The sequence below is a fragment of the Melospiza georgiana genome, chromosome 18 (genome assembly GCF_028018845.1).
Source record: "Melospiza georgiana isolate bMelGeo1 chromosome 18, bMelGeo1.pri, whole genome shotgun sequence".
Taxonomy (NCBI): domain Eukaryota; kingdom Metazoa; phylum Chordata; class Aves; order Passeriformes; family Passerellidae; genus Melospiza; species Melospiza georgiana.
The window spans coordinates 1936033-1961778 of NC_080447.1; the positions used below are offsets into that span (position 1 = coordinate 1936033).

The 25746-nt window shown below is 54.8% G+C and overlaps 1 protein-coding gene across 13 annotated transcripts in view; it reads left to right on the forward strand.

Moving 5' to 3' along the window:
- The window catches only part of NCOR2 (nuclear receptor corepressor 2), a 225496-nt gene that overhangs the window by 139762 nt on the left and 59988 nt on the right, over positions 1 to 25746 (forward strand). For 7 of the 13 annotated variants that reach the window (XM_058036731.1, XM_058036730.1, XM_058036732.1 and 4 more), the window contains 6 exons: positions 485 to 551; positions 5540 to 5727; positions 7174 to 7270; positions 9305 to 9483; positions 12712 to 12766; positions 14859 to 14957. In XM_058036731.1, the coding sequence (XP_057892714.1) occupies positions 485 to 551; positions 5540 to 5727; positions 7174 to 7270; positions 9305 to 9483; positions 12712 to 12766; positions 14859 to 14957 (685 nt within the window). The remainder of the gene's footprint in view (positions 1 to 484; positions 552 to 5539; positions 5728 to 7173; positions 7271 to 9304; positions 9484 to 12711; positions 12767 to 14858; positions 14958 to 25746) is intronic. The other 6 variants (XM_058036738.1, XM_058036743.1, XM_058036739.1 and 3 more) reach the window with 3 other exon arrangements.

Here is a 25746-nt window from a genome sequence, read left to right on the forward strand (position 1 = left end):
AGCCCTTGGGGGAACGTGTGTGCTCTGACATGGCCATCCCTGCTGATCGGGGGTGCCACCTCCTGCCATGCCGAGCTTGGCCCGAGCCCCCCAGCTCCTGAGCACCCACTGGGGTTCTGCAGAACAGCGTGAAACCATTGAAGGACCAGCCTGACCCATGGGTAGATGCAGAGCTGAGTGTCTGCCTACGTGTGTGCTGAGAACACAGGCAAGGTTTGCAGTGGGACTTTATTAATTTAGCTCTCAGCTTTAGTCCTGGTTTGCCCACAGATGTGGGTGAAGTTCCCGGTCTCAGAGGTTTGTTGGTCTTTCTCTAAGCTGGCTCCAGGTCTGAGATAAGAGCATTTGCTGTTCTCAAGTTGATGCAATTCCAAGTTAAGGTGGAAACTGTGCTGCACACTCTTTTGGGAGTGGGGAAAGCCAGGCTGTGTATTTCAGCCGCCTCGTTAATCAGATCTCATCTTTTTTTTCTCTCTCTTTACAGAAACCAGGCAATGCGGAAAAAGTTAATTTTATACTTTAAGAGGAGAAATCATGCGCGCAAACAGTGGGTAAGTGATTCCCTCAGACCTTATTTTCTATGTATAAAAGAGCGTAATTTATTATGTGAGAAAGAAAAGGATGATTTCCAGCAGAGAGGTGCTGCTTCTCTGTACTTTGCCTGTTACATTACTGTGGAATCTCTCCCGCTTAAAATAACAGGAGAAGGAGAGGTCCCGGAGCCTGCTGCAGGCAGTGCCTCCCACAGAGCAAACACTTGGGGCTGGCTTAATCACAGCAGAGCCCATCATTGATCTCAGAAAGCCTATTCACGGCATAAATGTCTGCTTTGTGAGTAATTGAACCCTAAGAGAGGTGTGAAACAAGCTGACTCTGCTTCGGGTAAATGGTCTGAAGGCTGCTCTGCCTCCTTCCAGCTGACCACACAGCAATGTTCTAGGAATTTGTGGTTTAAAAACAAAACTCAAGCTCCGTGCCAGTTTGTTTCTAGGCAATGCTATCTGCGAGAGAGTTCCAGTGACCTTTAAGGACACAGGTCCTGGTTGGGTAAGGGGCAAGGCAGGGCTGGTCATGAGGCTTCAAAGGCGTTTGTTGCAAAGTCTGCAGTTCTCAGAGGAGAAAGTTCAAGTGGGTTTCACAGAATTTGTACATTTTCCGTGCTGACACTTGCAGTGGTTCCCAGCAGGAGCTGGAAGGCAAAGCCAGCACAGAAGGGGAAATGCCAGGAAAACCAGTGGCTCCCACCAGGCAGGTGGATTTTGCAGAGTTCTTTCAGTGATGGGTGATTCTGCTCACAGGGCTTCACGTTTCACAAGGAAAATGTAAATGCTGTCTCGTGTTTTCTGTCCTGGGGCAGCTCAAGAGCCAGTGTGTCTTGCACTGGCAATGGTGCAGGTTTTCTCAGTGTCTTCAGGGCTGGTTTTGACAGAAGTGCCAAAACTGGGAGGAATTGTTGGAAAAATTCAAAATAACAAGCCTGGGAAGTGGTTTGAAGGCTGTACCTTTAAAAGTGACGTCCAATACATACATTTCTAAGGCAGATATCACATTATTTTCTAATTTATTTTGAATAATTCTTTTCCTTCCTCATGCTTTCTGTTTTCCTGCTGTTTTCTACCAGTATCCCAAAAGCCACAGACCTTGCATTCCCAAGGAATGGTTGTGTCTCCCATTTGTGTCCAAATATGTGTTCATTTAGACTTGTCAATGATAAAGCTTCTCCCAGGGCAAGGGGTACAGGGCTTACAACTCCATCAGGATGTGGCACAGCAGTCCAGTGATGCTCTGGGCACCTCCCCTCCTGCAGCTGAGGATTCTGCATGGTGGGAAGTGGGTCAATATTCCCTTCCTCAAAAAAGGGATTGCAGAGCACCACGTGGTTCTGTTGGAAGCAGGAGGGAAGTGCCCAGGAACTGCTTTCTGGTGGAAATGGCTGGTTGCTGTGCTAAGCCTGGAGTGAGCTGCTCTGTGTGAATATCAAGGAGCTGGGGGAAAAGGTTTAATTAGGCTGCAAGAGCACAGTTCCTAAAATACGACTTGCAGTAAAGTCGCCTGTCATGCAAAATAGGTGAATTTCTGCCAGCCAGTTTATTCAGTGTCCTTGAAAGGGGATTTTTCAGTTTAGGGAAGCATTTTGCCTATTCTACAAAATAGGCAACATACGGTTGCTGAATTTGCAAAGTGAATACATTTGCTGATTCTGTTTGCAAAATGGGTATGCTTAGCTATTTTTCTGCCTATTTTGTAGCAGACCCTATTTTTAGCAAAGCCCATCCACATGCCAGCGTTTCTTTCTGGCTCTTTTGCTTTCTGGGGTATTGTTGCTGCCTGGGGCTGGCTGGAGCAGGGTCAGAGCAGGGTCCAGCCCCCAGAGCCCCGTCCCAGAGGATCCCTCCTGCCTGCACGGAGGTCAGCACAGCAGAGAACATTCAATTGCCATCGGGGGGATGATGCAGAGAGGGAATGGTGAAGGGAGCTGTTCTGCCTGTGAGAGGTTGGTCTGCATCAGCCAAGGCAGGAAAACCACGGGGCTTGCAGAGGGATTGGGCTGGTTCCTCCTGTCACCTTGGCTCTCCTCCTCCCTGCAGAGAGCTGCTCTGTTCCCTGGAGCTGTGGGAGGGCTGGGGCTCGGCACAGCCCACGAGCTGCCTTCAGCTGCTACGGCAGCGATACTATCCATCCATTTTTAGATCCCTGCCAGGTCCGGCTGGGCTCGCTGTCACTCACTGGTGTGATGGAGAGGGGAGCAGAGGGGGCACCCCTGCCCAAAGCCAGCACAGATGGCTGCTCAGGAGTGGACACGCTTGCTTAGAGCTGCTCAGAGGAAGCACGGAGAAGGAATAGATGCTTCTGCTCCTGAAGTGCCTGACCAGGAGCTTCTCCTGGTGGTGGAGCTGTGATGATCTGAGGAGTTTGCAGTGCTGTAGGATGCCTGGAATCCTGGCTTGTGAAGGATGCAGGAGATTGCAGGGAGTGTGTGTCCCAGCTGGAGCGAAAAGCACTGGGTGGGGATGCTGCAGCCCAGCCCAGCTGAAGTGGGGTTTGGGGTTTGCATGGTGGGGAGCTCAGGAAATGCTCAGCCAGTCCATTGTGGAGCCGTGCTCTGCAGGGCAGAGCTGTGCCTGGGGGAAGCTTTGGTACTGCTGCCCTGCTGCCAGGGTGTGAGCTGCTGGGGAATCAGCAGCATAACGTTGATGTTGCTTTCTCCATCTTCAAATGCCAGTTCCTTAGGAGAGGAATTCTGGACAAAGCTTTTGTCGAGTTGTTCCAAGGAGTGGAAGAAAAGGAGGAAGAAGAGCCGCCCTGCTGGCTGTGAGGCAGCCAGGGCTGTGCCAGGTGGCTCTGCCGGGGTGGTGGCAATGTGGGGCCCAGCACTGGCTCATTCCCACGGGGAATGACAAACCTTTCACAGCCTCAAGGCTTGTCAGCAGCCTGAGCCCTCATGCTGGGCTCTCTCCCGGCCGCGCCGCGGGCTGGCAGCGCCGGGCACCAGCCTCACAAACTCCATGGGGTATTTTTAGCTTCTTCCCAAATGTGATGCTCTGAAAGCAGGAGGATGTAGCAGATTTGCTGGCAGGGTGGGAGCTCTCGTTTTCAGGGGGCTGATGGCATTGCTTTGGGAGAGGTGAAAAGCAGCAGCTGCGATTCTGCCAAGCTGCCGCAGGCTGTTGGTGTTACCTGTAGCTCCTCGCCCAAAGTGTGAGATACCCCATGTGGGCTTTCAGGGCATTTCAGTTTCTGTTCTCCTTCCTTGTTTTTATCTCATGGCTGTTTCCTTCAGCTCCTGATGGAACCCCAGCACCTCCTGTGCATCCATGCAGGGCAGGACAGTCTCTGGCTCCGGGCATTCAAGTGGGAATTGATTTATTTGCAGGGAAAGTGTTAATCTGGCTCAGCTCTGGGCCTTCAGGTGCTCTGTCTCTGCCTCACATTATTGTTGAGGTGCCTCCAAAAGGCCAAGGAGATCAAAGATGTGTTCCTTTGAATTATTGCCAGGCCCAGGGTGGACAAACAAAACCCATGTGCCAGGAGTGGTGTGACATGGGCTGCAGATTGCTGTGCATTTCCCTTGGTTTGGGTTTTTTCTTACCTCTTCTGATTTTTCTTTGTGGCCAAGAGCAAGCGGGATGAGAACAAAGTGCCTCTGGGAAATCCTGCAGCCTCAGACTTCTGGTCATAGGGCAGTGGTGGCAAGAGATGAGTTTATTTCTTAGAAATCTGGATTCCCTGTGTCTCTGTTGTAGTGCTGAGTGTGCTGGTGCTGAGCCACCCATTCTGGAAAGCAGCATCAGGGTCAGGAGTGACCTGGGGTTTGCCATTAGAGCAACATCTGCTTTCACTTCCTGATTTGGGGCTTGGAAGGCGTTTGTCAGACACAAACTGAAACCCTAAAGCCCCTCTGGTCCCCCAGCTGCTCTCAGCTGAGGCTGAGCACTGCTGCCACTGTGGAGGCTCTCAGGGACCAGACAGGGATCTTCCCACCATGGACCTTCCCTGTGCGTGGGTGTTCTCCTCCAGCAAGAGTGTGGCTGGAGGAGGGAGAGGAGATTTGGGGTGTAATGGGAGGAGACTCATTTGTGTTGCAAATCTTATTTCAGTGTTGCCAGGCTTGTCCCATAAATACCAGTCAGAAGTGCAGTGCTGGACCTGGTGGGTGTGCCGTGTCACCCGGGGGCTCATGGTGTGGAAACCCTTTGCAGTGCCGTGTTTTGGCAGAGCCTGGGTTTGCTGTGGGATGTGTTTGTCCTGTCACACGGGCCAAAAAAGGAGGAGCAGCAGCAGGAAAAGTACTTTGGCTTTTTAGGATGGTGAAGGAGCTGAGTGTGTGGCCAGGCCACCATGCTGTATGGCTTTGGGCCTGGGTGCCTGGCTCTTGATTTTGGGGAGCCAGGCCTTCGCCTGGAGCTGCCCCATGGCCCCAGCCCCATCATCACTGCAAGCACAGAGCTGTGGCTGCTGGAGCTGGTGTGTGTGGGTAGGAAGGGGTGCCTGGCCTTGGGCACCGTGGCAAGCTCTCCCCAGCATGGTGAACTGGTGGCTCCAAAATTATGGCCCTGCACACCCTACTCAGGTAGTGGAGACCACCTCTGCTGCCCCCTGTGCCTCCTGCCAAGGCCATGTCTCAGTCCCTCCTTGCTCAGTGGCCTCAGGCAGGCCCCTTGCTCTCTGCTGGGTGTGGAGCAGGGGCTCCTCCCCTGCACAGGCCATTGGCTGCTGAACCAAGCACCTGCTGGGCCAGGGGATGCTCAGTGAGATGTGCAGATGTGAGGGCTGGGCTGAGCCACGCTGGGTAGGAGTCCTGGTGCCACCAAACACGTTGGGTCTGGAGGGAAAGAGCCTGAGGGTACCTGATGGCCTGTTTTGAGAATTCACCCTTGGGTTGGCCCCAGGCCCTGGAGCATGTCCATGTCCTAATAAATTGTATTTCTTTAAGCAACATGACTCACGCTCAGCCTGAGCAGCCGTCGAGGGCAAGGCCTGGAGGAGTTGCCCTTCCCAGGCACATCTCTGAGCTCCCTCTCTCGCTCTGCCCTTTCAGGAGCAGAAGTTTTGCCAGCGCTATGACCAGCTGATGGAGGCCTGGGAAAAGAAAGTGGAGCGCATAGAGAACAACCCTCGGCGGCGTGCCAAGGAGAGCAAAGTGCGCGAGTACTATGAGAAGCAATTCCCGGAGATCCGCAAGCAACGCGAGCTGCAAGAGCGCATGCAGAGGTTAGAGGAGAAGCGGTAGGAAGGGGCTGAGCTGGTATCAGACAGCCTTTCTTTTCTCTTTGGGAACGGGAGGAGCGGGCTGGGGCGGCTCTCGGTGCCTTTTCTCCCTCTCCAGTTAAAGGCAGACAGACAGACAGATGTGAGTCTTGCTGCTTTTTCCCCAGTTTCTATCCAAGATGAACTCTTCCCAGTATGAAAGGATAGGAAAAGTGAGGCCAATACCACAAGCAAGCCTTCTCCTTAAGTAATGAAAACAACTAAATTACAAAAGGCTATCACACCCCACCATGTCCAAGAACATGACCAGCTAGTGTGGCAGAGCTCGGAAGATGCAAAAGGCTTAAGTCCTTTAACTCAGAGGTTCAAATCCTCTCCCTTGCTGCTTTTTCCCCAGGGTGGCTCAACACAGCCAAAAGGAGCAAAAATGTCAGCAATGTGACTGCCTCTGTCACCTCTGCTGCTGATCTCCCAGCTGGCCACATCAGGGCCAGGGCTAGCTCCCTGTCCCTGTCTGGGACAGCCCTAATTCCTGCCTCACTGCTGTGCCCAGATTAAGATGTACAAAATTTGCAGGTGCATTTGGTCACATTGATGATTTATTACATGTACATGCTTTAATGGGAGCAGAAACATCTGCAGAGGTTGTTGGAATGACCACAGACAGCATGAAGGGAGCAAAATGTCTCGCTGGAAGGGATGTCCCCTGTCTCTCCCACCCCCTGTCCATTTTCTTCATTGGAAGTGCAATTGAGGTCATGTTGTTTTCTGCCAGGAGAAGACTCGATTTCATGATCTCCACCCTTTTTGCTGAAAACTCCCTGTCCTTCCCATTTCAGTCCTGGCACCTTGCCTGGGGTCACCTGATATGCAGAAAACCTAAACCCTTCTGCCAACATCCCATCCTTGTGCCCCACTAACAACTGGGTGGGTCCAAACTTCTAACTGATGGCTTTATTTGCCTGAAAGAGAAAGGGAGAAATGGTACTGAGAAATGCTTTGATTTTTTACCTGATTCATAAGAAAAGTTGTAATTCCTTGGAATGTGTGGCTGTTGCTATAAGGGGAAGATGTCAGTGGATGGGTTTGATTTAAAACTTCCCACAGCATTTTGCAAACCAGATGTGGTGGCACGGTGCTAATGGTTCGGGGCTGACACCAACACCTTTGTGCCATTGCTGTGGTGGGGTGAGCAGGGGAAAATGTGGGGGGGAGAGTGTGGTTGGGAATGAAATGTTCTCGTGTTCTAGCAGTCCAGGAAGCTGACACAGGTAAGGAAAGTGGTTTTGAGGGGCTCTTGACCTGCGAGCCCCAAACGCAGGTGCCTTTCCCACAGTGTGGGACGGGGTGGCCTGGGTGGGATGTTGGGATATGGCTGTTATGGAGGTCAGAATGTTCTTGAAGGTGGTTTGCTGCTTATGAAGTGGAGCATCAGTGCCTGAGAGTGTCACTGGCCTTTCCCAGCAGGGTAGGACAGAGGGGCAGTGGCGGGCTCTCCATGTCAGCCGCGCGCAGCGAGCACGAGGTGTCCGAGATCATCGACGGGCTCTCGGAGCAAGAGGTGAGAGCAGCTTCCCCTTCCTCCTCCTCCTCTTCACCCCTCACTCTGTCTGCTCTGAGGAAGCCGAGACAGGACTGACGGGTCACGCAGAGAAGTCCTGTGCCAAATCCCACTAAGTTTAGGTCCCACTGAGGTTGGGGAGGTTGTTGTGATGGCAAACACTTTCTGGATAGGATCCAAAGTCAGAGGTTTATTTAATACACATCAGCATCTTCCCAGCCATGTGAGAGATGTAATGGAGCTGTGCAATGGTTCTGCCAGAGCAAAACATGGAGCTGGTGGCCAGTAGGTTGGGTTTATCAGCATTTGGCTGTCTCTTAGGGACCAGAATCCCCAGTGTGCTGCTCATCCTGGGTAGCACCCCACAAACAGCTCCTGGCTGTGGTTTATACTGGAAGTGAAGATGGGAAGGGGAAGGGCAGGGAGCCAGCACCCAGGCTGCTGGGTGGAGGGGTTTTTCTGTTTGGTTTTGTTTTGAATGGGCTGTGTGACTTGACACAGGGGAATCCTATGGAATGAATGGTTTGTACATGAGCCAGTTGGCCCACATCTTCTGGGAGTGCTCCATTCATCTTGAAACATCCCTGTGACCTCGGCTTCGTTTGGATCTGGTTTCACAAGGGTTCCACTCTTGGCACAGCGACGAGCTGCAGTGAATGGATCATGTTTGGGAGGGGAGAGCAGCCCTTGCCCAGCAATAGCTGGGATGTTTGCTGCCTGTGCTCCACGGCTGATCCCTCTCTGGGATCCCAGGCACTTCGCTCTGAGCCAGTTAAGGTGACAGCATGGAGGACACGGGTCTTGGAAACAGAGGGGAATTTCACAGCCCTGCAGAGGTGATGGCCAAGAGGAGAGTTAGCTGATCCCCTCCATCCCCTGCGCAGTGTGCTGCTAAACTCCACCCCAGCAGCCTCCTGCTGAGCCCCAAATCTGCTTTGCTTGTCCTAGCGGAGACCTTAAGAGCTTCCAGCTCTTCCACAGGGTTGGAAGGAGCAGGGAGGTGAGAGCTGGGGAGCATCTCTGGCAGCAGGGCCAGCTCTCTGCCCAGCACGTTGCTGGAGAGGAGAGGAGTCTGGCTGGTGGGTCTGATCAGGCACAGCAGGGAAGCAGAGCAGCACTGGGCAGGCTGGAGTCAGCAGCTCTTTGGAAGGGTTGGCCATGGCTGTTCTCCCAGGAACCAGCATGTGAGCATCTGGCTGTAAATTAAAATAGCAGCACCTGAGACCTGGCCTTCCTGGGTCAAGGGTTGGAGTTTGAGCAGTGACATCCCAGGTGACAGGGAGGACTCAGACTGATGGTGCAATTGAAAGGGGGTGGCCAGAGCATCCCTTTATCCCCACGGGTGGATCTGTGCCAGGGGATCACCAGCAGCTCAGCCAAAGGGACAGTCCTGGCATTTGAGCAGAACACAGCACAAATGAGACATCACATTGACCTCCCTGTTGCAAATACTTAAGGAAACCAGTGTGCCCAGTCTGTCCTGTCCTGGTGTGCAGCTGGGGCTTTGGATGAACTTTGTGCTCCATAGGATGGAGTAAAGACATCAGAATATGTCCCAGGGTGTTGGGTTAAGGAATGACAGCCTCATTTCAGTGACATGTGAAACCTCCTGGAACAATTCCTGTGGAAGGGAAACATGATGTCTGCCTGTGCCCACCTTTTCAGGAAGCTTTGCAGAGCTGGCCCACTTCCCTCACACTTGGAAAGGGGCTTTAGGGGGCTGGGAGGGGGTTGGCATTCCCTGTGCCACCGCTGCTTTGACTTGTTTCTCATCATGGTCAGGACTCACTTAAGTCAGACATTTCCACACAGGATCTTGAAGCCTTTTATTCCAAAATGAAATATTGTTTCCTGGCTGACAGCGATAGCCTCTTTCAGCGTTTAATTTACAATTACTCCAGCAATAAAGCTGTCTAGTGCTTGCTTTTGAATTCTCCTGCTCCTCCTCCTGTCCTTTTCCTCTGGAACATCTGTCCCCTGTGGTCCCCACGGGGCCGTGGTGCTGACCAGCTGTTGTGTGTGCTTTCCCCCAAGAACCTGGAGAAGCAGATGCGCCAGCTCGCCGTCATCCCGCCCATGCTCTACGATGCCGACCAGCAGCGCATCAAATTCATCAACATGAACGGCCTCATGGATGACCCCATGAAGGTCTACAAGGACAGGCAGGTGATGAACATGTGGAGCGAGCAGGAGAAGGAGACCTTCCGGGAAAAGTGAGTGCAGCCCCTCAGCTCTGTGTGTGCAGCCCCGGGGAGCGCGGGCAGGAATGTCCCAAGTGCTTGGCTGGTCCCCCACAGACACAACCCAAGCTGCTGTGTTACCTTGAACCTGGTGATGCTTCTGCACAGAAACTTGAGGCCTTGCTCTGTATTTGGGGTTTTCCTGCCCCTGTGGAAAGCTGCTGCTCATGGCAGGGTGAGAACAGGAAGTTTTTCAACTTTGGCATTCCCTGTTGTATCAGCCAGTCTAAAGACAACACCAGGGAAACCCAGCACTCCATTCACATTGCCTTTCTGGATTTTCATGCTGTCCTTCGGGCACTGTGTGTCCAGGGGATTTTTGGGGCTGTCAGCATCCAAGCCCCTTATGTAGACCCCTCAGGCTGCAGCTCCCAGCTGGTGCTCTCCCCCAGTGCTCCATCCTGCTGTCTGCAGGGTTTGCCACCGGCTGCTGTTTCCATGGATGCGTTCCCACATCACACACGTGCAAACTCTGGCTGTGGTGCTTGCTCCTGTTTGCAAGCAGTGCTTGAGAACAGCTTGGTTCTATCAACTGAGATCACTTGGGGAGTCACTGATTCCTTCCCTGGGTACCGCTGTGCTGTCAGCCAAGATGTGGGTGCTCAGCTTGGTCTCACGTCCAGATTCCCCTGAATCCTATAGCCCAATGGGGACCCAGGTGTGTTTGCATGGAGGACTGGAGTCTCCCTGGTGCCCCCAGTGTGCTGTGAAAACAGAGCTGGAGTTCAGCTCCCAGTGGGATGAGCTCTGCTGGAGCTCCCTGCTGTGCACCTGAGGGACATGGAGGTGCATGGATGCACCAGGACCGTGTTGTCCTGAGCAGCAGCACCACTTACTCTCCTCTGGACAACCAGGGGATGGCTCCAGGGATTTCCAGCCATGCTGGAAGCCTCTCTGTGTCCAGGATCCCTCCTCCTCCCCCTGCTTGTCAGGACTCCTGTTTGCAGCTGAAATAATTAATTGCCAAGATGGACCGAAAAAGAACAAAACAAGCAAACCGGCTCCAAGCCTTTGATAGAGGAGAATCCTCATTGCTAATTAGCCTTAAAATGTGCCACTCCAAACAGCCAGGCTTGCCACAAATGACGCAAAGGCTAATTACTTGGTCTCTAATGGCAGGGCTGTGCCTGCCTAATGGGGCTGGAGGAATCCACACCCAGTGTGTGCATCCTGCAGTGCACGGTGCATTCTGTGTCATCACTGGGGGTGATGCAGGGCTCCAGGCAGGAGTACAGCAGGGTTTCAGGGCTCTCACCAAGCTCATTTGGAGAGGTTGGTACTCAGGAGCTGTAAGGAGGGTGTAGGGAGCCCTGTCCCAGCTCTCCCCCAGCCTGGCGTGCTGCTAGCCCAGCTGCCTGCTGTGCTGCAGCTTCTGGCCTGGCTTTTTAAGGTGAACTGGAGTTGTGTCATCCGTGAGCGTGACCTCGAGCTGGCCTCCTCCTGAGACCAGGAAAACTTGGTTCAACCTTTTGTTCAGTTGGCAGGGCTCTTGGAGTAAACAGGCTGACAAGCTCCAGGTCTGAACTGTTTTAGCTGTCAGAACATAACCACGAGGAAGAACCTGATTTGATTTGCTTCTGGGCAGGATTTCAGGTCTCTGCTGAGAGCCCATTGCTGGCCTACTCCCAGGGAAGCTGTGGTTTGCTGCTGAAGGAACAGGGTGCTGCTCAGGCATTAAGGCTGTGTTGTGCTGGGCAGTGGGAGAATGCAGCATCCATCTCTCATTATGGGGAGATGGCCTGGCCCATAAAAAGGAGTGGATTGTTATCTGCATTGCCCCAGCAGTGTGTTAGCATTGTTGAAAACCCCGTCCTGTGGTCAGCTCTGGGTCTGTTCTGTGTGCAGAGTGAGGAGCCAGCTCTGGCTCCGTGCCCTCATCCCAGGTTGTCTGAGCAGCCTGTCTGGTTTGTTTTCTTCCTTTTTTTTTTTTTTTTTTTTTTTTTTTTTTTTTTTTTTTTTTGTCCCCCCTAGCATTTCTGGTTTCTTTTTTGTTCTGGTGACCAGTTATGGTGACAGGGATCTTGCGGTTCTACTCAAACCACATGGGAGTTCTGCATCAACGTGGGTGACAACACCCATGTCTTGCTGCCATGGCTGGAGTTGGTCAGGCCCTCCCTGAGCTCAGCTCAGTGCCTTGACTCCAATGGGACAGAGCAGCAAAAGCAGGAGAGGGCTGTGCCAGGTGCCCCAGGGGAGTCACTGGCAGGGCTGGAGACATGAGCTCCTCACCATGTCCTGCCCATGTTCCACCCACACCACAGCTCTCCCACCTTTTGCCTTGATCCATTTCCCCAGGGCACAGAGCTGTCATTTCCTGGGAGCTGGCAGAGCTGCACGTGCTGAACGTGGCTCTCCCTGCCTGCTCAGCTCCCTGGGGCAGAGCCCGTGCTGGTGGCCACCTCTCCTGGCACAGAGTCACCACTCACTGGGCTGTCCATGCTTTGGCACTGCATTGGTTAACTCTGCTGCCAGCAGCACCTCCTGCCAAGGTGCTTCCGCACCAGCCAGGCACAGGATTTGGTGGAGGAGGGATCTCTGAGCTTCCCCTGAGCAGGCAGTGTACCCCCCCGGGCTGCCAGAGCCAGGGGGGAGCTTGCTGACAGCTCCTCCGCTTGCTGGGCATGAGGTGGTGTTTGTCAGAGCCGCTGTGCCACCGGGCATCTCTTGAGCAGCTCAGCAGTGTGGCAGCTCTGTGCTTCCTCCCGGGGTTTGGGTTTCCCTTCCTGTCCTTTGAAGCTGCTCCCAACAGCCCAGCAGGGCTTGGGGTCCTGCTCAGCACCAGGGCCACCCATGGCCATGATGTGGGGTGTGATGGCAATTCCTCACCCTTTCCTCGCCAGATCCTGGGACCTTGGCCAGGCGTGCCTGCCCTCTGTGCCTGCTCTTGGTACAGGCTCGGGTGGCCATGGGGTCGAGCAGGGTGATGAGCAGCTATCCAGCACTTCCAGCCCCCCTTTCCTCTCCCACCCCCTGATGAACATTTGCACATCGAAGCTCCCAACCAGCCCAGCCCCACTGGGCTAAATTTAAAGTTCCTGTCTTTCTGGGAAGCTGAGCAGCAGACAAATATTTTCTCAAAGCCCAGAGTCCCTCTGGGAGCTGGCCTTGCTGCTCTGGGCACACAGGGCACGGCAGCCCAGCTGTGAGGGGGTCAGGGCCAGCAACCACAGTAACCCTGTCCCTGTCCCTCTTGCTCTGCAGGTTCATGCAGCACCCGAAGAACTTCGGCCTGATCGCATCCTTCCTGGACAGGAAGGTAAGCCTGGCTCTAACCTCAGTTGTGCTGCCTCTCGTGCCATGCCTCGGTGCTGGAGCTGCCAGCAGATGCTGAGCACCTGTGGGTGGTGGTGGTGGTGGCTCGGGGCAGGGTCCAGACGGGCTCCTGCAGAGCCAGGGCTGAGTCAGCGCGGGAGCTCGGGAGGTGCGAACGCAGCCAGCCTGGCGCGGGGGCGGCGCAGCCCCGTCATCTGCCTGGAGCTGCTTCCCCCCGAGGCACGCTGCACCAGCCAGGCTGGCACACAGCGGGTGGGCACCCAGCTGCCCAGCACAGACCGGAGGGGTCTCTTTGTTCAGGGAGAGAGGGGTTTTTGAGGGTGCTCTGAGTCCCATTTCCTGCGGCAGTTCTGGTGGGTGTCCTGCAAGCACACACAGCTCCCCTTGGTGCTAGGAAGAGTTGTTCACAGGAACTGCCTGACCTTTCCCAGACCTCGTGTGTTGTGCTGCTTGGACTTTTGTTTTTGCTGTTAATTGGGCTGATGGAAGAAAGGTTTGAGGGAAAGACCTGAGGGAGGAGTGATTCTCTTGTCCCATTCTGAGCAAGGCCAGGTACCTTCCTACCTACAGGAAGACCTGACAGACCATATGGGAGATCGTGGACAAACCCAGCCTGAAAACACAGCTATGTCCATCATTTGAATGCTCTCCTGAGCAAGAAACATTTGAAAGCTGCTGCTTCTCTGGTCCTTTTAGTTATTTGCATCTTCTGGCCACCTCATGCAGAGTTTCATACACACAGTGTCCACTCACTCTGAGGGAACCGCTCTGCACTCAGGGGGTGGCCTGCAGAGGTCACTTCCAGCCTAAATTATTCTCTGATTCCTCATAACTCAGGCTGGGGAAATAATTTATAAGACCTTGACCTTCCTGTCCAAAGGAGCAAGGAAGGCCAGCAGCCCCCTCATGCTGCTGCTGCTGTAAGATCCCAAGCTCCTCATCTTTTCTCACTCGATAAAGCTGAAAGTGGTGGGACTTGGATGATGCTCACAATCCAGTCTGTGTTCCAAGCTGTAAAATGTCTTCTAATTTTATTTGTACTCGTTTGTAAATCAGGCTGTAATTATGATACAGAACACATCCATTATCCTGTTGGAGAGAGATGCAAAGTATGGCTCAATGTAATGAATTAATAGATTTTTAAATTGCATTATAAAAAAATAGTGATCTTAGCCCTTGGAACAGATGACTGTAAGTTTTTGTGTTCGCGTGTGTGTGTGTATAATCAGGGCTAAATTAGAAAGAGATCCAATTAACACTTTAAAAGTTGCAATCTGTTTTTGCAAATGGCTCCACTCCTTGCAGAGGGATGGGGTGAGCACAGCCCCCGGGCACACACAGCTGCCCCAAGCTGCTGAGGACTCGTGGCACGATGGATCTGTGGGATTATTTTTCTGTGAAGCCACTGATCCTGAATGCGAAGGTGTAGCCCAAGGCTGGCGTTCAGGTGCCCACCCTGTTCAGCACAGGATTCCTCCCAGCCTGGCACACTTTGTGCTGTTCAGGGGCAGGATGTGTGCTGGCTGTGACTCCTGGTTTTCCTGAGGTGCCCAGTCTGTGGTGGTGTTTGTGGAGCCAGCCACTGGAGTAGGGATGGCAGCTCCTGGGATCTCAGTTTGGCCCCAGCAGAGTCGAGCCAGCGAGCTTAGCGGCTGGAAGTAACAGCAGCTGACAGTGCTGTGGCAGGTTGTGCCGGCTGTAACCTCACACAGGCTGACAGGCAGCTCCTTCTTCTGCCTCTGCTTGCCATGGTCATCTGGGGTCAGCCCTGCTTTGCCTCCAGCCCGGGCTGATCTCTGCTCAGCGCCCCATCTCCCGCCCCGCACGCCTGCGGGACCGCTCTGCTCTGTCCTTGGAAGGGCTGAGCCTCTTTACTAGGACAGCACTGTCCCCTTCTCCAGCTGCTCTGGGAGCCTTGGGCAGGGAGCTGTGGGGAGGCTGCTGGGCTGCAGGTGCTCAGGAGCAGCAGGGACCTGGTGATGACCAGTTCTGAACGCTGCTCCTGAAGTCTGTGCCCCACCAGCAGCACACGAGGCCAGGGCCTCCCGTTCCCTGACGTGCCCCTGTCATTGCAGACGGTGGCTGACTGTGTCCTCTATTACTACCTGACCAAGAAGAATGAGAATTACAAGAACCTCGTGAGGAGGAATTACCGGCGGCGCGGGAAGAGCCAGGTAAGGGCTGGAGGAGGGTGTGGAAGGCTCAGCTCATCTGTCAGGCTGAGCAAGGAGCTGCAGCACTTTATCTGAGCCCCCTAGAATGGTGCTTTGCCCCCTCCTTGCATGGAGGTACTGCTTGCAGGCTGTGGTGGGTTGTGTTTGTGCTCTTTCAGAACGTGCTGTTTAATGGTAGTTGGTGTTTGTCCATCCCCATGCCAAGGCCACAATGTCTTTTAAAAAAACCAAACAAATCTAAGATGCTTAGAAAAGGGGATGGAGTGACTGTGGAAAACATGGCTGTGTGTCAGTAGCATGGGGTTCCCATGCAGCCTGAGCTCTGTGCAATAACCAGGTGGGGTCTGTGTGTCTCTCATTGTCTGGAGATGGCAGCTGAGGTGACAATGGTGACAGGGCTCCTGGGAGCTGGGTGGGGCTCCTGCCTTGCAGAGCCTGCCAGGGCTCTTCCTATAGGTAAAGATGTGGGAGGAAAATTACCTGGGTGGGAGTGACACCTGAGCAGAAGCATATAAATCCATCTGAAGTGTCAAAGGGTGTCCAAGATCCCCTTGGGGGTCTCCTGTGGGGCTGGCAGATGTGGCACTCAAGCTAGTGGAGACCCTTAAGCCTTTGTTTGAGGGCAGAGCAGATTCTAGGGCACCACGAGGTGCCTGGGGGCAGGTGACTGAGTCAGCCCTTACCATGGCAAAGATACAGATCTAGACAAGACCTTGGCAGTGTTGCTGCTGATACCATGATACCCAGGAACAGAAAAGTGCCAACCTTTTGGGAAGGTGCCTTATCCCCATTAGTGCTTGCAGCCAGAGGCAAGTCCTGCTGGTGGATCCCCAGGTCCATGGAGTGAGGGATTATTCATGTCACAAGGAGAATGAGGCAGCCACAAAGGGACTGTCTCTCCAGATAATGTGGGAATAAGGATGGAAAAACTGGCCTGGCCCATGACACCACTGACATCAGCAGATCTTCACGCTGCATGGCCATAAAAAGCAGCACTTGGGCCTAGATCCTGATTGGGAAGCAGATAGGTAGCCTCACTCCAACTTGATTTCTGCGGCATTAAGACATCAGAATAGCTAGCACATGACAAATGTCATGGACAGGGCCCAATTTTCCCTTCTTTTTTTCAGAGACATTAGAGATGGATGAAGCCCTATTAGATGATCCAGTCCCTCTCCCAGCAAACACAGGGTGGTTCCCTCCAGTACATTTTTATAGTGTTTACCATGGTCTGTTTTGTTAGATCACAGCAACTAGAACATGAGGCCACATTTGTTTCTTGTTAGCGGTGGAGACATTTAGCACAGCTCATTCTGGTTTCAGTGTTAAATTGAGCAAATGTGGAGAGTGAGAGGCTTTGCTCTGCATCTGCCTACCTACCCCAGCAGCCACAGACCTGCCCATTCTGCACCCAGCAGGGACTGTTTGTGTTTTGGGGTTTGAAATTACCCAAAGCGTCGCTAGTTGCAGCATTTCCCACGAAGCTTTAAAGCCACATGATCCATCCTGAGCATGGGGACGTGTGCTGCCCTTTGGAGCGGTGCTCAGTGCCAGCCTGCAGAAGCAGGGACTTGCTTCATCGCCTGTAGGACTGTTTTTGCAAGTAGGAATGGCACCAGAGGGAACAATTTGCACCTCCCCTGGAGCAGACCTCAGCCAGAACGTCGCTGATTTTGAAAGAGGAGCCCCCCTGAGTCTGGGAGGAAGCGACACAGGGAATATTTCCCATTGCTGTTGGATGCTCAGGTGGAAGGTGGGATGTTCAGACAAGCTTTGAGAGCCAAGGACTGGCTGCATGATTCACAGTAGGAGAGAGGTGCTGAACAGCAGCTGCTGCATTCAGCCTGGAGCAGCTCTCCCACAGAGATCTTGGGGGGTTTTGAAATTCACACTTTGTGCTGTGATACCTCTAGTATTTGCATCCTTTTCCTGCAAGACTGCACGAGGAGAGTGCTGGAAGAGGGAAGGGCATGCTGCTGCAGAGGAAGGCTCTGCTGGGGACAGACTCATTTTAGGGTGGCATTTTCAGGTAATAAAGGGATTAATATGTTGTTCTGGCAGGAACAGTGAGGCATCTCCTTTGCACCTCTTCACGAGCCGGGGTCTGCCCTGGGTGTGGTGCTGGTGGGATCTGCTTCCCCACGCCAGAGTGGGTCAGTGTGTGCCTGCACAGACCATCACGGGAGAGGTCAGGTACTGGCTGCGATGCAGGGATGCTCCTGGGGGGATTTTGCTCTGTGTGTCTTTCACAAGCAGCTCAAATTCTGCCGGTGCTGCAGGAGTGCTCGTTTGGGAGTAACCTGTCCCAAAGGCTCAGCCAGCACCCTGCTTGTGCCCAAGGGGTCCTGGACTGTTTGGAACCCTGTGCAGATCCCTCATTCAGTTTTCCCTGTGGCCTGGTGAGGAGTGGGGACTGAGGAGCAGCAGCATTGGGCTGATGTGGCAGTGCCAGCTCTGCCATTACCTGCCCAGTCTCAGCAACCAGAGATGTGACAGGATGAAGGACAGAGAGCACCCAGGGATGGGCAGTGTTCAGGGAGGAGACAGAATTGTGGACAGCTTTCCTGCAGCACATGGAGGCATGGCATCATGTTCCCAGCATTGCCCATGCTCTGAGCACATATATTCCTGCTGGTAAAGGTTCAAGTAGTTAAACACCAAAAGCTGAGCTTTAATTAATTTAGAGGAGGGGAGGAGAGGTTGGTTTTTTGTATCAGATGAGAGGAGAGCGGATGAGATCTGCTACAAAGAGCATTTCAAGTGGCTCTATGCTGCTTTCTTGCTCCTTTTCTCACAGAGAGGTTGGTGGTCTTATTTGCTGTTGGAGGCTGCAGGGAGCTTGAGAGCGAAGGGGAGATAATTACACAGAGAAAAAAGCTTCTCTGTGTCAAGACTATCTTTGTGGCCTACTTATTAAAAGTCCATTAAAAAATAAGAATCCCACTGCTCCCTGGCTGATGGTCCCCTGGCAAAGGATATTCCTCATAAAGCTGCTACTTACTGCTAAAAATCTCCTGCCAAGAGCAGGGACTTCACATGATTCCACTTCCAGTTTGTCAGAAAGCGGAGCAGCCGCCCACTCCGAGCAGGATGCTCCAGCACTCCGCCTTCCATGGCACTGCTCAGTGCAAGTACCACATCCAATGGGTCATGATGCGTGATATGGAGGCTCCTGAGATTAAGATATTTCTAAATTAATCCTGTGTTTGTGTATGGAAGGGCAGTATAACCCTGTGAGGGGGGGAATTGATAGGAAGAGAAATTGCTTCCTCGTCGTTTCACACTGAAAAACAAAAAAAGAATTTGTGCCGTGGTAAAATAGTCTGATCCAATAGTCAATGTACAGTGATAGGCATAAATTTGCATGAGCTTGTAATGACAAACCCTTGTGTTGATGTGTCCATACAACTCAGGTCTGTGGCAGTCACTCTTCTGGGCATTTCAGTGTCTCTGTGAAACCTCTGCATTCTATAGCAGGGACACTGAAACTGACCGTGTGCTTCATTCTTTGGGAAGTTGTGGGGACACAAGTGTTGGGCTCAAACCGGGCTGGAAGGAAAGTGACTCTACTTCCACATAATTGCATTTGGAGTGTGAGATTTTTTTATTCCAGAGTAGATTTGCATTGATTTTGGAGCAACATTGCCCTTGTGGTAGTGGAGCAGCTGCAGTGTGCCAGATACGCTTCCTGCCAGTGAATTCCTTGGGGGGGAAAAGCCATCATCTGCCACACACTGCCGTGATGGGCAGGTGGGCGACCATTCCATCGGGCAAAGCTGTCAATGGGTCAGTCTGTCAGCAGGACCATGGGTCAGTCTGTCGGTGGGGTCAGTCTGTCGGTAGGAGGACAATGGGTCAGTCTGTCAGCAGTGGGACCATGGGTCAGTCTGTCGGTAGGAGGACAATGGGTCAGTCTGTCGGTAGGGTCAGTCTGTCAGTAGGGTCAGTCTGTTGGTACGGTCAGTCTGTCGGTACGGTCAGTCTGTCGGTACAGTCAGTCTGTCAGTAGGGTCAGTCTGTCGGTAGGGTCAGTCTGTTGGTATGGTCGGTCTGTCGGCAGCAGGACCATGGGTCAGTCTGTCGGTGGGGTCAGTCTGTCAGTACGGTCAGTCTGTCAGTACGGTCAGTCTGTCGCAGCAGCACCATGGGTCAGTCTGTCGGTACGGTCAGTCTGTCGGTACGGTCAGTCTGTCGGTAGGGTCAGTCTGTCGGTAGGGTCAGTCTGTCGGTACGGTCAGTCTGTCGGTACGGTCAGTCTGTCGGTACGGTCAGTCTGTCGCAGCAGCACCATGGGTCAGTCTCTTGGTAGGGTCAGTCTGTCGCAGCAGCACCACGGGCAGCTGGAGGAGCCGCCTGCCCGCCCTGGGGATGACTCAGAGGGGATGAAGTCATGGTGGAGGGACGGTGCCGCCGGACGGAGCGTGACGCCAGCCCCTCGCAGCGCTGGCAGACGTTCCCTGGCCAAAGGCCGTGTGTCAGTGCCGACACTTTCGAGGACTCACTCGCGGCCCCGGGGGAGTGGCGCCGCCCCGACCCCCCTTCCTCGCCGAGAGCGGTGCCAGAGCCGTGCCGGCAGGGCGGGGACCCACGGTGTGACCTGGCCGGGCCCCTGCGGTCCCCTGCCAGCCCCGACAGCCTTTCCCAGGCCCACCCTCTTCCCTGTCCCCTGCCAAAACCCAAATCGAATTATCCGTCCCGCCGTCTGTCCCGCCCTCCCCAAACACAAACCATTCCCCTCACCAATGAGGATAAACAGCCCCAACCCAGATTTTTATAAACAGCCCGCTTACTTTTTTGGCAGAAGCACCGTCCCAGCAGGATCTGGCCAGGCTTGGTATCACATGGGACCTGGAGCATTAGGAAAAACCTGGCCAAGCAGGTTTCCCTGGCCACCAGCAGCCCTGTCACACTAGCAGGGGCTGGCAGGGCTTGGGGTTCCAGATAGTGCCCGCCCAGGGCTCCCTGCACCCTGTCCCCAGTGCTGGAGCACATCTCCTGCCCTGCTCCAGCCTTGCCATGCCAGTGCCTCTCCTCCCTCCCCAGGAATCAGATCCAGAGCTCAGCAAACTGTTCTAACTCTGTAAATTGTGCAAGTGCTCCCACTCCAGTAACCACAGCAGCTAATGAGAGGAATGATCCTTGTTTCTGGGAACCATTTGATCTTCATCAGTCCAGGGAGCAGCTCCTCATTAGTGATAAAGGGTTTGACAACTTCTCTTCCAGACTCAGGGATATACTTGTCACAAAACCCGGGTTTAATCATGCAGCACATCGTACAGACACAGCCCTGGATGTGGCCAGTAAACTTTGTGCCACAAATACCAAGAAATTATTCTGCAGGCACTTAAAGCTGTGCTGACTGGAGCGTCGTATCTAAAACAGCACTGAAATTATCTGTGGATGAGCAGGGGCGGTCTGTGAGGGAGGTTGCCTGGTTGGGAATGATGCCAGGGATGTCAGTACTGGGGCATGGGTTCATCTTCTGCCAGTGGAATGTCACTGCTGGGATGTAAAAGGGCTTGAATTTGGCTCATTTTCTGGACAAATCTGCAGTGTGGCAGGGCTGCTGATGGCCCAGGAAATGAGGCTGAGGCTACAGGACCAGTGAGAAGTTGAACTTGGTCAGACCCTGTGGTCCTGCTCAAGTGTGGCCTCATAGGAAGAAACATCTCACAGACTGTTTGTCCCCTGGTGCTCAGTGCAGGCTGCCACTCTTTAAACCTGTGGCCACCAGGGAGGTTTATGTTGGGATGCCTGCCCAGCAGGTGGATGATGTGTGACACACAGTGATGCTCGAGTTGGGATCGATTCTGTAACCCCCCCTTGGCACCTGTTCTTTCAGTCTGGACTCCTGTTGCTCCCCCAGGTGTGCCCTGTAAGGTCCATCGTGCCTGTTCCCCCATCACAAGGGTGCAGCAGCCTTCCTGCAGCCCTGCCACCCCTCCAGGCAGCACCATCGGGCAAACAGAATGGAAACTTGCATTCCTGAAATCCCAGCTGCAGTTTTGGGGGTGATTTAATGAGAATGACATGGCCATATTTGGGAAAAGAATCAGAGGATGCATTGCCACAGGAGGGTGGCTGCTTGTCCCCAGGTCCCCGTGTGGGCTGGTGGCAGTGCAGGGACAGCAGGGAGGGTTGTGGGCTCAGAGCAGGGACAGGCATCAGCAGGCAGGGACACACAACCACTGATGGACCCTTTGGCCCTCACAGCTGGGCTCTTCAGAGCTGCTTGATCACATCTGCAGGTAGCAGTGACACAAGAGTCACTTGGGTGAGGTGACCCCATTCCAGCTGGCCCCCAGGTTTGGGCTGGTGTTTCTCCAGCAGCAGGTGGATGTATCCTCGCAGAGAGAGCTCCTCCACACCCCTGCCCACGTGAGTACCTCTGGGGCAGGGTCTGGGGTCCAGGCTGGGCTTTGCTGATCCCAGTGAGGGACCTGCAGCGCCTTCAGTGTGGTTGGATTTTGGGATGAGTTGTTTTATCTGTTGTTGTGATCCAGGTTTGACTAGGAATGGATGGGAAATAGGTCATGTCATTGCTGAATTGCTTCCTGAAGCAGCACAGCTGAAAATCCCAGAAATCTGTTTCTACAAGGATAGAGGGCTTGCTTTGCCCCTGGTTGTTTGTGGTGTGTGTGGATGCTGCTCTGCATCCCACAAACTGCTGACCTGGCACCTTCCGGTGTTGGCAGGGCTTGGAGAGGGGTCGGCGTGTGGCTGGGGGGCTGTGAGCAGGGGGAGCAGGGCAAGGCAAACCACAGGGAAGAGAAAACACGTGTTCCCTGCCTGGGACAGAGCGGGGCTCATCTCCACTGCTTCCAAACACTGTGCTCTCTCTTCCCTTCGGGTCATTTTTCCCTTCACAAGCAATCAAATCACTTTTTTAAAAACTCAGCAGCGACCCAGAAAAGAAACATTTCCTCTTATGGAAAAGCCCTCAGTGGTGCAAGGAAGGATCTGGTGAGCAGGGTCCTGTAAAAATCACTTCAGTGTGTATCACAGAGTGAGTGGTGGGAGGGCAGCAGTCCCAGTGGTGCTGGGCTGTGCCACACAGGGCCCTGCCTGGATGGTTCCTGTGCCCAGCAGGCTCCCAGTGCTGCCAGAGATGAGCCCACACTTGGGTGAGTGCACTAGGGCATGCTTGTCCTGTGGTCTGCCAAGTGACACAGGGTCCAGCATGACTCCAGTCCCATTGCCAGCCCCTCTCCTTGCCCCTGATGTGCTGCATGCCCCCAGGACCCTGCTTGCTCCAGGGCCAGCAGCCTGGGAGATGGCACAGGGCTTTGCCATGGCATGGCAGGGCAGCCTGGCTGCAGCTGTGGGCACTTTGCTGCTGGCACTGGCCGTGTTTTGTGGCCTGTGGTGCCTGAGAGCTGTATTGGTGAGTGTGCACAGGGCCTGTCCACGTCTCCTGGGACACTGGGTGGGCACAGCCTTGGTGTTCTCCATCCCTGCCATGTGCTGCCTGGGTTGCAGAGGTGGCTGTTTGCTGCTAGAGGAGCAGCCCAGCTCAGAGCTGTCACAGTCTGAGCTGCACAGAGTGATCCCCATGCTCTCTATCATTCTTATGAAATCTGAGCCTGGCCCTTTGATTTTTTTTTTTTTTTTACTTGCTTCCACAGCCAACAGCATCAAACCCAGCCCTGGGACACAAGCAATCAAAGCTGTGTTGCCGGCAGACATTCCTCTTCCTCCCGTTGTTGTTTTGGCAGGGCTTGTTTTGCTTTGTGGTTTCTCCCAGGAGCGGAGGGTGCCGCGCGGCCGTGAGAAGCCAGGCTGCGTGGCCATGGGTGGCAGCCATCCCCGAGGCCTTCCAGACCCCTGCAGCAGGGGCTCCAGGCACTGCCCGTCGGTGTCATGACACACAAATGTGTTTCTGAGCCATCCTCCCCGTGCTGGGTGTCCATCCTGCCTCGGGAGGTGGTGGGGATGTGTAGGGAGCAGTGTTTGCAGTGGCTGTATCAGAGGTGGGTGCTTCTTCCTCTGCTGTGGCACTGGCAAGGAAGGAAACTCCATGGGCACTTGGGGTGCCTGGGCAGCGTGGTGGCTAACAGGGAGCCTGGTGCTGAGGGTGCTCTGTGGCCAAGTCCCTGCCCTGGCTCTCACTGATGTGACCTGCCAGGGGCAGAGATTGAAAGCAGGTGGAAAGACAGATGTAGGTGGCAGAGAGAGGATAGGAATAGGCGGCCCTGTTCCTGGCAAAGATGCCCTGCAGAGAATCTGTGGGGCTGGGAATAAGAGCCAAGTGCCAAGTCCTGCTCATTGTCCTGCACAGAGCGTGGAGCATCATACCCCATGGTGCCAGTTCTGGACCCTGTGGGATGTTCAGGGTGATGCCAGCAGGCACCCATGTGTGCCCACGGCCATGGCAGCCGTGCTGGGGCTCCTGGAGAAGCAGCAAAGCAAACCCCAGGCGTTCCTGGCCAGCCTAGCATTGGCCTTTTGTCTTCAGCTTATCTCGAGCTGGTTTTAATTTGCAACTCCCTGATTGCGTGCAATGACCTTGGCCTGGGCCTGCTCTGCAGCTGAGTGCCCCAGAGAACATCATAAATGCCATTGATCTGAAGTCACACGCCAGAGGAGTGAAGAGCTGGTGCCCTGCACGTGGGAGAGGCGGCACAGCCGAGTAGGTGCTCCCAGCTGCCAGAGGGGATGGGGCTCACACTGGTGGGATGCAGCTCCCTCCAAAGTCCCTGTCAAGGCAGACTCTGGTGTGACATGCCGGGGAGAGGGTTGGCACGAGTCCCTGCGCTGCCGCAGTGAGACTGTGGCAAGGGTGCAGAGCCGCTTTAAACAAAACCCGGAGCTCGCTGCCTGCAGTAGCTGGGAACGAGCTTGAGTGGCACCAAAACCATGTGCCTTGCAGCTCAGGCTGGCATGCACAGCTCCCTCTGCACCAGGGTGCACAGGCTCGCTCCCTACTGATTCAAGGGACAAACAGGAGCTGGTGGTTCCATCTCCTGTAAGAGCCCAGGGCACTGTAATGATGGCAGGGGACGTGATGCATCTGCTGGCAAGCAAATGGCATCCCCCATGCAGCCAGTCTGGCTTTGAAACCTGGTGTGGGAGGGAGAAGATGCCAGCCCCAGGGGCTCTTGGGCTCTCTCTCAGTGCCACCACCATGACCTGGTTCCCCACTAGCATATCCAGCAGCAAGTGGTGTAGTTGGGGTGGCAGGAGCTGGTAGTTCTGATTCAGGAACTGGACTGCCCGGGATGAGCTCATCCCTGCTGGCAAAAGTGATGTTTTGGTGCATGTTTTGAGGGTGCTGTGGCACAAGGAGTGAGGGGGGAGCCGGGGGAGGGCGTGTGTGCCTCAGTTGCAAGGTGCACAGTCCAGTGGTTAACGCTGGGATGTCCTGTGGGCAACAAGGGAGGTCTCTTGTTTCTGGTCCCCTGCCACAGCCTGGGGCATCTCGCCACTAAGGGGATGGGGAAGGCAGCGGCCGTCGTTTTCCGGAGGCTTGCAAGTTTGGAAAATAAATAGCCCTGCACTGTAGGTTAAGCTTGGCATCCTGGCGGATTAATCACGCAGGCTGCAGCCAGCACTGAGAGCCCCGGTGACGAGAGCTGTGGTTTATAGATGATGATTCATCGCTCGACTTAGAGCGACCACGTTATTCCAGCAGATTGCAAAATCATAAGAGGAATGTTGTGGTTAGTTTACGGCTTAACTATGCAAATCGTCAGGAAGCCTTCAGAGCCGGAGAACGTAAGGCACAGCGCGCCCGGATGGCTGGGCGGTGAGCAGGGGCCGGGAGCTGCCCGTGGGGCTGTCGGGGACCGGCCGCTCGCGGGAGCCGGGGAGCGGGGAGGTGAGTGACGGGGGACTGGGGGCGATGAGGGGCCGCAGCTCCCGGGGAGCGTGCGAGCGGGGCGCTCCGGAGGCGCTGCCGGCTGCCGACGGCTTTCCGGCCGCTTTCGCCGTCTCTGCGCCGCCGGCTCGGGCGCCTCCGGCGGGGCTGGGGAGGGCCAAGGTGGGGAGCTGCTTCCCCCACCTCCTCCTGCCCTCCGTCCCGCTCCCAGGAGCAGGCAGTGCCTCGGCAGAGGAAGTAAACAGAGTGGGAGGAGCTGCACCTCTTCCTCGCCAGGGCTTTCTCCCGGCGAGTGTCGCTGTCAGGACCCGCGGCAAGTCGGTCCGTTCTCAGCAGGGTCAGCCCGTCCGTGCCCGGCTCCCACCTGGAGGCCGCCGCGCCCCGAACGTGCGCTGCGAGACGGAGCTTTCTGGTGGCGGAGCTGGCGGTGCCGTGCCCGGAGGAGCCGGCCGGGCCGAGCCGGGCGCTGCGGGAGCCCATGCGTGCCTGCGGCGGGCCCCGGGCCCGGAACGCGCTGTTCCCGGGAGAGCTGGCAGCGCTCTGCGCCGCCCCAGCTGCTCCGGGCCCGGCGGGACCGCGGGGCAGAGGTGAGCAGGTGTTTGTAATTACCGAGCGGGGGAGGCCGCCTGTCCCCCCGGACCCGGGGCAGGGTCGGCCTCTGCTCACGCGTCCCGCGTCCGATTTTGTCCCGGGGCCTTTTTAAATAAACAGGATGCGTCGGCAGCAAAAACAAGCAGCAGCGATGCTGAGGCGGAGGAAGGGCGGTCCGGGCTTAGAGCGTCTGACCTGGGAGGGAGGGCCAGCCCTGCCCTCTGCCACAGGCATCTTCCCTGGCCTCAGGCGCATCTCTCGGCCCTCTTGTGCAAGGGGGGCAGCACGTACCTGGTTTAGCTCTGGGAAGTGGCGTGCCTCATCCCCAGGATGGCAGAGATGTAGGTGGAGAGAGGTTTAAGTTTGAGCTAGCCGGGAGCT